The following is an 11,528-nucleotide window of genomic DNA, read 5'->3' on the forward strand; positions in this document are numbered from 1 at the left end:
CCCGCATTGCACGAAAAAATGTGTTGTACATGTATTTCAGTAAATAACACGTGTTCTTGGTTGATTGTAAACACGTAGTAGTCCATCATGCATTGTGACTCATTTGGTGGATTGGTCAAAAACCTAGGTAAAACTAAATTGCGTAACATGTAAATAAACAATTACATGTGCGAGAAAATAAGTATGCTAATTTATGCATTTCCATATAAGGTAGTGGTCCCGACCTGTTGAATAACCGCGAAGCGGATTATATAAAATGTGAAGAGTCAAAAATTAGTTTTATGGTTCAATAAAATCAAAATAAATTATTGCCATTCATTATAAATAAATTTGTATCAAAAATAAGGCTCAAGGAACATTTTATATTATTTATATTAACAATAACAACGTACACACATGTTGGCGTATGAATACACAACGTCAAAGTGGGCGTGTCGCCATCAAAATTGACAACATTGAAAATAAAACTAATAATTTTAACCAATCAGAAGACAGTAAATACACCAAATTTATTTATTGTAACTTATCAAAGATGTCAAATCAAGTCTGCTCTTTGGTTGATTTTTTCGTTGTTGTTTTTTATAATTTTTTGAAAAATGTATTTGAAAGGCAAATAATATACAACACATCCAAAGCCATGTCATGATAATAGTGGATATGTGAGAAAGCATAAAGTTTCAGCTCGAAAATGCAAAAATTAATTTTAACCAACGTATTTTTTAAATCCTAATATGATATAAAGGTTATAAATAGACCATAGTAGTGCATTGACTTGATATATCAACGATATAAGGATGAGGCTTAGGAACGGGGAAAGCGAGGCTATGCCGAGCATTTTCGCCGTTTCGTGCCGAATCCTTATATCGTTGATATGTCAAGTCAATGCACTAGTATTGTCTTTATAATGCAATCTAAAAAAAAAACATTTTCGATTGTTGTTTAATGTGTTAATTTTATTATTTGATTTAAATATTGGGAAACGCCCCCTTTAATAAAAGGCCTCAAATCATGCAGGTGGAGAAACATACAACACAATGAAATGTACATTTCCTAATGAAACCCTGAATCGATGGTGAAGGAACTGTTTGAGATGAACTAAAATATCAACAATAAGCATAAAACATAATGATTTAAGTGAAATATTTTTTTTCCTAAAAATTGTAAAAGAAATGAGTTTGAGTGGTTGTATACATTGGAAACAAGAACAGGTTGAATAGGTCGTATGAATAATTAATTACAATTTCGGCAATTTCTATTTAAATATTTTTGAGGAAAAGTGATATCAGGTCAGTGACTGTGTATGACATAGAAATATACAGTCAACGCATTTGACAGCTCAAATAGAACGAGTGCAGTATATATCTTTATTTTTACACCTAAACTTTATCTACTTATTATTATCTATAATGTGCTAACAAATACAAGACACCCGATTTCGACGCAGATAGCTGCAGTACAATGCGCTTCATCCTGCAAACGCAAACCGTCTCGTTAGTTTTCATAATCAAACTTTAAGAATGATTGTGTATTAAGGCGCATGACTACGTGCATACCTTTTGCTCCTTCTAGCCTTATTCTGTTAGCCTCTCTAATCTGAGTCATAACTGCCTGGATGATCGGAATCATCATAGATGTCGCTGCTGTATTACTGATCCACATCGACAGAAACCATGTTGGTAACATAAGTCCTAACATTAACCTTACACCAAAATAAAAGATAAAAGTCAATAAAACACAGGTTAATAATCAAGCATAGCTAAACACCTCGAGGTTCGCATATTGAACGAATTGCTGCATGACTGTAATGCACAATGATGAAAGGGATAAATGTAATTTTTTTCAAAGTAAACATTTTCTAGAAACCTTTTTAAATTCACTGATAAGATTTAGTACAGAACTATATTACCAATTCCTGTATAGGGTATCATTAAACATGAAGGAAGTGAGCTTGAGCTTAAATTAATTGGAAGTGACCAAATACAACCAATACTCTAAGAAAAAAATCCACAAATTATACAGCATCTCTCATACAGTTAAATCTAGAGCTCAGTATGTCTGATTTTTATTTTTACAATCCCCCTCGTTTTGTACATTTTTACAAAGTATCTTGTATTTCATTCAATGTTTTCTACTTACCCAAAAACCATCATACCATGTATGCCACATTACTAATTCGTCAACTGCTTATTTTTGACATTAAAGAGGACTATAAAGAATGCTTTCTTTTTAGTCGTATGAAAATCGTATGTTGTAAAAACAAGAAATATGGTTACTTACATATTTGGATTCGATCCCAATACAGATATTATACCCATGGCTATCCTCGTGTGTAATCCTACTTCCTCTACAGCAACAGCAACTACTAGACCACCTAAGAACAATACGGTCGTGTCCTAAAACATTGAAATTTCTTATTTATTTTATGTTTTTATGCTTCTTTTTTTTCAAATTTCAAGTTGCCAATCATATTTGTTATTGACAAGTAAAACCGTAACTTCCACCACAAAAAGTAAAAACAGTTTTTTTAATGGGTTAAATAATGATAAAGGCAAGATATGCTCATATGATTTTTGCAAAGTTCAACTCCTTTCAAGATTACCTAAATAGGTTTTCTTGTGTTTTTTTTTTGTTTTTTTGTTTTTTTGTAAGTACCTTGTGGCATTTCAGTGGCACTCGTAGTATATATAAATCTCTGGATTCATTACAGTGGTGTTGAGGTACCATGTTAAGATAAAATTGTTTCAATACGGAAGAGTGTTTCGAATGCACCAAATATATTCAGTTATTTTCATATTGATTAACCTGTGTAATAGCTGTTTTATTCGTGGTAGTTATTCAGTAAAAATACTAAAAAATACACATGTATGTATATTATTAAAATTATTTGCATTACATTATTCTTTGCGATATTGGAAAATAAAACTAACCAATTTGTAAAATAAAGTATAAATAGTTTCAACTTACATTAATATATTTTGAACATATAGCTCTTGCTGTGGATACACCCAACAAAGGAAAGATAACCGTTGGAAGCAACGCCGTTACCGGTATTGGAAAGGCCTCTGTTAGCCATAGGATTGCCATAACTATCAAACCGTAGGTACATTTTGTCTCCTGTTTAAAAGATTAAAAGAATCACATTAAAGTGTAGAAAGAGAAAAGATTTTTTTTAATAGCTTTCTCAATCCTCAATCTTAGATATGATTTCGGCTCTTGGAATCATTTAACAATGACTATTTGTTTTTTTGTTACATTTTTTTAACAAGATGTATCTTACTTGAGGCTCACGTCCATTAAATTTAAAGCTCATTATATTTCAATTCATTGGTCTTTTGATTGAGGACTTCAATCGTCGTTTTTTGTTTTATTTATAGGGTGATAGGTAGCTGTTTCGTCGATGTCAACCAGACGTCTCTTTTTATTTATAGGTGCAATATGTACATGTATATATGTTCTAGAAACTTTTTCACTTTTTTTTTCTTTGTTGTACTTGTTTATTCATAGACAGGGTTAAGAACTATGTTCATCTTCGCAATTTATTTGTAAAATTCAGAAACACTATGGTACTTCTATAATACAAAGATTTTACAAAGTCATCTTTTATATCATTTATCGACAAATAACAATCTATATTGGAGAAAGTATACATTTATTCTGCTGGTTTCTGTTCTATAAACCGTTCGCAGCATAGTGATAATACAACCTAAAAAAGTTTTCTTTTCAAAATACCTTTTCCAGCTAGCCTAGAGGCATTAGTTTTGAGACTTGTTCTAGCGATGATGTTTGCAAGATAGAGGAATTTTTTAAAAAGTTACGAATCAAGCAAGTATCTATTTCTGATAACTCGATGCGACAAATGTGCATGTTTGTGAAAATTGCATGAATTCTGTGTTGACGCTTAATTAATGTAGAACAAAAGATAAAGATTAGTGATTTAGATGTATGATAAGATACATTGACCTAAGCACCATTTGTAACTGTTGTTTTTTGCGGTTCTTATTATATCAACGTAATTAATTACATGCTTATACTTGAGAAGTCGTTGATCAGAACCTCAGTTGCGCACATAATTGTCGCTGTTATATCGTAAACAGTATAAGTCAACGATACAAAGTTCTTGTTATTCTTTTGCATTAACACAGGTTCAAATTTTATAAAATGCGCAAAAAAAGCACAAAACATTTTTAACCCCGCCACATTTTTGCGCCTTTCCCGTTTCCGTTTTCAAAATGAATTCAAATGAAATAGCAATCAGTTAACTATTCAGGTTTTTATATATGACTATTGGAGTAATCTCATGTATCTGTAGCTAGTTCTGAAGGATCTCCCCTTGATGACCTTTGCATTGTTGTGATGTAAAAGTCCCTCACTGCTGTGCACTGGTCATGAGGAGAACTACTACAGAATGAGATACTATATTCCTGGCTCTATTTTTACTTTTTGTTTCCGTATTAATAAACTTTATATCATATTCTTTTAATATTAAATCGACCTCATTGCACTCAATGCCTCTTACCTTAATTATATCCTACATTGCTCATATTATCAATTTATTATTTGTGTATTACTTATAATATTGTGTATTTCACTAATGTTTATATAATCATTGTATGATGTTTTTGTATCTTACCCGACAAGGGCCCATGATTGGTTTAATAAAATAATGTCTAATTTCTAATGTCTATATGCATTTTCTACTGCGTGCTTTCTTCTTAATTTTTTAGTGAACTGTTATAAATCTCTCAAAGTGAAATAAGCACTTAACAACACCATTTGGCTAGCAAATAAAAACATTCTCAACATTATAAAATCCCGTGACTTCTCAAAAATTTGATTTGCGCATTCATACTGAAAAGTTACGGTAATACTATATGGTATTAAAAAACAACAAAAGACAGACAAAAAAAGAACGAACAAACTACAGTCATCAAAACATTATACACAAACTTAAGATAAGACAACATGATCAAATCTTCGAAAAACTGGGTATGATCTCAACTGCTCCGGAACTGATCAGATTTCTGCTCCACTAGTTGCGTTGTTGTGTTGAGTCTTTTGAATTTCATTCGTTTAAGGTCAAATTAAAGTAAAGGTCATCTCACACTCGCAGATCTTTTTGAAATTGTGCATTTCTTCGGCTGTTGTCTGCTCTATGGTCGGGTTGTTGTCGCTTTGACACATTCCCCATTTCCATTCTAAATTTTATTTAACTTTTTTCGGAAATATAATAGAATGTTTTTTTTTAAGACAGATGCGCATTCGTATAGAATGCACGGTAAAATCGGTGTAATTTGTTCCTGCATTTATCTTCAAATTGTGATATCCATAAATTTGCAGTAGAAAAAAGTTCAAAAGGTGCTGCTGTATATATTTTCGCTAGATTAATACATGTATCAAATAATTACGGAGTCATCGACTTCGTTTTTGATGCAATTAACCCCAAGACGTTTTGTTGACACGACATCAAAAAAAAAAAAAAGGCGCAATTCAACGTCATTCTTGGACAATCGCTTGACGGAGTTATTCACAAATGAAGAGCATACTGTACCAAACAGGTGCAAGTAAATCGGCGAAGGTTATAAACCTGACATGCATCGCTGACATACAATTACATGTAGATGCATATAAAAGATGACACAAATATATCATACATAACAATAACGCAGAAAAGATCTTGACATTAATTGTAATGAAGCTGGTGATAAGACAACTATCTGCGTTATCCTTGTGTAAGGGGTTAAAAATCTAAGGGTTATACGTAATCTCCAAAGAGGGTAGCATTGGGTACTTTTAATGCATTTTTATTGCACGTGTATTTTGGGCACGGACGCAGTTATTCACCATCCATCATGTGCAAATTTATAATATTGTTGAATCCGATTTAATTGTTCATACAATGTTAAATCGCTTTTATTTGTTATTCCTTCATACATTAAGTTTAAGTATAGACAGCAGAGGAAAAAGAAAATTGCGCCAAAAGGACAAGTTCATAAGCCTACAAAAAAAACCTTTTTGTCAACAAATTATTCGTTTGAAGTAAGATGAATCGCAAAGATAACAATAAAAAAACTACAGTCAATCATTATGTATAATTATACTATGTATATAGCAATTTAAGAGACAATGATCCGAAACTATTAGATTGAAGTCATTGCCATTTACAGCATAGGTGTTCTATTTTTAGATAGTGTCCTTGAAATGTGTTTGCACCTTCATATCTACCCTTTTACAGTAATGGTTAGGCATATACTTTAAATCTTTTGTGAGGAAGTTTGATCTGAAATTTCAGAAAAACTGGCAAACTTGTTTGAGGTGGGATGTAGAGAAACTGGGTTGTTTTAGTTTTTTAACATATGTATTTATAGTGGATTGGGAAACAAGTTTTGCAACTTATATTAATCCCTTTCCAGTTTGCGGGTGAGAGTGCTGCCTTGTAGCGGCATTATCCTGCTCTTTTTCGAAATCTACAAAGGTGTCTTTAACGTGCAAGATATATGGCTCTCTCTTAACACGCGTCAGCCTTTTATCGTCCCCTTCCGACGGACTATCATCGTTTCCTCAAGACCATACTCGCAAATGGTATCAAGGGAGAGCCGAAAATTCAGTCTTGAAATTTTCAACCCGGAACGGTAATCGAAACAGGAACAGTATATTAAGGTTCAAACAAATACTATCTTGTTTCTGTATTTTATTGAAAATGTTCGTATTTATATAAAGTTCGAAAACAAGTATAATCTTGACACACCCGTCAACGGGGCATATAGAAGATGAATGCATGGTTGATGTCCCAAATATATTTGAAATGTTATGATTTTTTCAAGAAAGTGTGTACACTTGATTGATTGTTGTGTGTTTGACTTTTTATACGTTGTTACTTGGATGGAGAGGTGTCTCATTGGCACTCATTACACATCTTCTTATTTATGTTAACATCAAGTTGCGAGTTTTTAAAGCATGAGTTGTAGATCGTCGTCTTTTAAATACGTTCGAGTCTTTTTGGAAAACGAAATTTGAATTTGTGTAGCTCAATATAATACATGTTGTTTTATACTGTGTAGTATTTCGTGGACTGCTGTTCGTCTGTTCGTCCATTTTCTACATTAGAGAAAGCCTGTACCAAGTCAGGAATATGACAGTTGTTATCCATTCGTTTGATGTGTTTGGACTTTTGATTTTGCCTTTTGATTTTGTTTTGAATTTTCCTCGGAGTTCAGTATTTTTGTGTTTTTACTTTTTTCTTGGGGCTTCGATTTTGTCAGACTTCGGATTGTCCGTCCTTTGTTTTATATAAGTTTAATATCAAACAAGATATCGACAGTTACCTCGCTTACTACATTGACATGATTGATAAACATTGATTCTACCAGAATACCCTCTTGATTACGGTGTTTGCTCACACGAGATAGTTAGAGTTTGCAAACAAATCTATGAAGAAAGGGACACTATCATACACACTAGAGAAAAGAATGTGTAATGACCTCGTGTGCATCTAAATTTGGCACGGCTGTGTATAAATAAAAGGCTTATAAAATACTTTATAAATCACGTAAATACTGATGTCCATTAAATGGATCTTTGGCTATGTTTAAGAAATGTAAATGGCATTACTTGTGTTATATAAATATCTCATATCATAAGATCATTGTTTCATAAAGAACAAATGTTACAGGCCATTCAATCATTATGTTTGGCAACACATGCTGTATGACCTTCTACGTTTACATACAATCAATTGTATACAAAGTTTCTAGTATAAACAAACAATATTTATGTTTTGTTATTGATTGGTGGCAAATTTGCATCCAGAGACAAAGATTTCATAAAAAGTTAGGATTGCATATAAGAAAAAGATACCGTAACGTGTCCATAATATCTATAGTTAATTTATGTTTAAAATTCCCTCTTTTATCATGAAAAAAACCTGAGAGTGACTGTCTTTTCAACAATAAGTCCGAGTAAACAAATAAAATACAGGGGCTGAAAGAAGTAAACAAACAGTTCATCAAAAAAAAATTACTAAACTGGACGTTACCGTGTAAACAAACTCGAACAACCCGACTGCAAATGTGTACGGTCTCTGATATTCAATCCTTTCACGACAGTTTTTGATTATAACAACTAATTGAATTGAAGATAAATGAAAATTTAAATTTACGGATACTGCGAAATGAAAAAATTTTCCAATGATGATAAAACATTATCTTTTATATTTACCAAATAACTTTGCTGGACACGAAATATATAAGTTACAACACTAAACAGTACAAAGTATACATGGTATACTGATAACTAATCTCACATTTTGTTTAACATGTTTAAGTTCATATCCGTTTTAAAATATGAATGTACAGACAACACATACAAAATTAACTGCAGTGAGCGCTTAAACAAACTGACAAGGGTATCAAAGCATATACAACAATGAAAATACTTACCTTGCTGTCTCCGATTGCTAGATTGATAGGTGCAACGAATGCAATAAAAACGATGATAATATTCCTTACTGCCCATAAATTTCGCAAGAACCACGCAACTTTTTCTCGTATCATTTTTAACAAAACACGTGTATTGAATTAAATTAACTGGAACAACTGAGGTCAAAAGTTCAGCTCTTTGTGCTTATCAATATCGCATGTTGATAGTGTATTGACATTTGTATTTTAAATCATGACAAATCGGATAAGCTGTTGTTGATTTTTATTACATAATTATTGCCGAACAAGCACCGTTAGCATGGTTAGTTAGCTCATTTTTACAGCCCTGCAAATACAGGACGTACACTGTCTGTTGCTGTCTCGTCCGCGGACAGATTGTTGTGTGTCTGCTCTCCACGAAAGATAACTAAAGATCCGAATAGCTTTCAAATTCCAAAATTAAACATAAAAAAGAATCTACCACTGTTACATTGACTTTTAAAGCTTAAATTAAAAGTTAATTCACTGAAGGACTTCTAGCTTCTAGCCAATGAATCTTAATATGCGATCATCGTGTAGCCGTTTTAAAAGCGAAGTAAATGTCGTAAGTACTGTCACAATCTGACCAAAAACTGTAGTGTTACAACTGTACTTGCATACATAACATGATAAGAGTTCTACAAATGCTAAAAAAATATCCACTTAATCAAAAGTCCATTTATCTCAGTAGGTGCTAAATAAATGTAAGTAACTTGGGATTACTGTGTTAAATACTCTATGATGTTTTTTTATACACCCATAATATTATGCATTACAGGAGCCACGTGGTATAGCTTTTTTATGCAGCGTGTGAATAACCGTCCACCGTACATGTTTATGCAAAGTCACAGTTTCATATGACCTTTGACATACATTGTATGTTGAAAACTAAAAAGTACACATATCTTTAAGTATTGATTGATGTATGTATTTCGTGTATTTTTTATTATTTTTTAATTTAATGAACACATAAAATTAATATTCTTTTATTGAAACTTGGAACTTTTCAGAATTTTTATCAACCTAACATGCCTAATAAACGTATGGGGTTATAATGTTTTCACCACTTTTCTGTGCCTTAGCTGGTAATGATGAAACTAACTTATTCCATAAACTTATCGAAATATCAATTCTTAATAAAATCATCGAATTAGTATGCATACCCTTATTTTCAGTAATGAGGCAAATAAAAACAACAAAAAACGACAGAATTCTGAGAAAATCTGGAAGGGAAGGCAGATCCTGTCATGTTTCTTATGCAAGTACATTGTTTTTTGTTTGTTTGTTATTTTGTATTTGTTAGTTAGGTTTTTTTGTTTTTTGTTGTTTTGTAATTTGTTTTTAATTTTTTTTTTTTTTTTTTTGGGGGGGGGGGGGGTATTTCGGAATAATAGAAAGACATGTAAATATAAAATATGTTGCTATTGTAAAAACTATGGTAGGAAAAAAACGATTTCACAAAATTGGCTTCGGACAAACAGTTCAAAAAGTATTTTAGATGTTACTTTCATTAAAACTGATTGTCATGAAATATTTCAACTGTTAAAAGTTCCATTTTTTGCATAGGTATTCGTGAAAATTTATGGTAGCAAATTTGGCAATATTCTATTAAGTTTATGCAATTGGAGTATAAAAAGATGTGTGTCGTCGTTTTAACTAAATAATGATTGATTTCCGTTCTTCCTCCAACACAAGAATATGTAAAAAAAATAGTTATAACCGTTTATATTCATGATTACCAAATATTGCATGCAACTTTGACCGAGCGTGCAAGGACTGTATAGCAGGTCAATGTCGTTAAAAACTGCCATCAGTTTCAACTTTGCATAGAGCTGATTTAGCAACTGAAACACTAAGCGGTATCAGTCAGGATTCTACTTCGTCAAAATTATCTCCCCATTACGCCAGTTATTTTTTACAATCGTAGAAACGAAAGCCATTGTAAGGATGACGCGCTGTCAATATTGCTCTTAAAAACGATAAATTTATCCGCATAGCATCATTATTTTATTTAAATTTAAAGTTTCCGTTATATCGTGTGATAACTTTTTTTTCTGTACATATTTGATTAACTATTTTTTACTAAGGTTTTGAAAAACTAATATCCTGATATAAACAAAAGAAACAACAAAAACAAATATGATATACAGCAACAAATGACAACCACTGTCTTTGCCGAGAAAGGAAGAAAGACCATTCACAATTTGTCTTACATTTGTTTTTCTCTTTTTTAATTAAATAAAAAAATAAACCTTTCAAATATGCATGTAGAGTTCATAAGATACAAACATTCCCTGTGGACACCCCCCCCCCTCTTTTATTTGTACTCTCTATTTTCAACCCTCGAATTAAGCTTAGGAATCTAATTTAAATTAAAACCTTGCTTTCTAACCAATTTATACATTTACCGGACCGGCAACTTTCTTTATTTAATACGAGAATCTACAGTGCCGTTATACTAATGCATGTTGTTTGCTTGGAGTCCCCGCCCGAAAAGAAAGAATTAGCCCAACTCCAAGATACTATATTCCTGCATCACGTGATTTTTACCACGTGGAGCTTACATTTGAATAAATACCGAATATGGAAAGTGAAACTACAATTCAAAACATAAAGTCCGAAGCACAAATAAGAAAAAGAAAGGGGTTTTTTTTGGCAAAAGGTGCTGGTAAATTCTCTCTGTGTTCAAAATATACATGAAATATTTGCCGCTGCCCCTTTTCTGTTCTGTGAATTCTAACCCTGAGTTTTCTATCTGTTACTCCCATGCCAAGAAATCATCGCTAAAAATTCCGGTCGACCTCCTACGGCAGTGATTAGTAGCTAAAGATTTGATTTCATTCAAGAAATTAATTTATGACCTTCATGTACGTGTCGCATAGAACACGGCCATATACCGAATGGTCAATATTAATCATCCATGTAATTTGCTCCGTGGGGTGTTTGCAGAATTTCAACGGAGGCAATTTCTTGGCATGGTATATATCTGAAATCGTATTCGTTTTCAAGTTTCTCTGTCCATGCATGCTTTAAATTTGTTCCGTCTCTCCATTTCTTATTTTGTTTACAAGTGGA

General features: G+C 32.2%; 1 protein-coding gene across 2 annotated transcripts in view; it reads right to left on the minus strand.

Annotated features, from left to right (window-relative positions):
• The window catches only part of LOC143076096 (solute carrier family 13 member 2-like), a 31,375-nt gene extending 22,259 nt beyond the window's left edge, over positions 1–9,116 (minus strand). Inside the window, exons 1-4 of one of the 2 annotated variants that reach the window (XM_076251733.1) lie at positions 8,436–9,116; positions 2,965–3,114; positions 2,278–2,393; positions 1,554–1,699 (exon numbers count right to left, since the gene is read on the minus strand). In XM_076251733.1, the coding sequence (XP_076107848.1) occupies positions 1,554–1,699; positions 2,278–2,393; positions 2,965–3,114; positions 8,436–8,549 (526 nt within the window). In that variant the 5' untranslated portion in view covers positions 8,550–9,116. The remainder of the gene's footprint in view (positions 1–1,553; positions 1,700–2,277; positions 2,394–2,964; positions 3,115–8,435) is intronic. The other variant, XM_076251735.1, reaches the window with a different exon arrangement.
• Between the last annotated feature and the right edge of the window lie 2,412 nt (positions 9,117–11,528).

This window comes from Mytilus galloprovincialis, chromosome 5 (genome assembly GCF_965363235.1).
Source record: "Mytilus galloprovincialis chromosome 5, xbMytGall1.hap1.1, whole genome shotgun sequence".
Classification (NCBI taxonomy): Eukaryota; Metazoa; Mollusca; class Bivalvia; order Mytilida; family Mytilidae; genus Mytilus; species Mytilus galloprovincialis.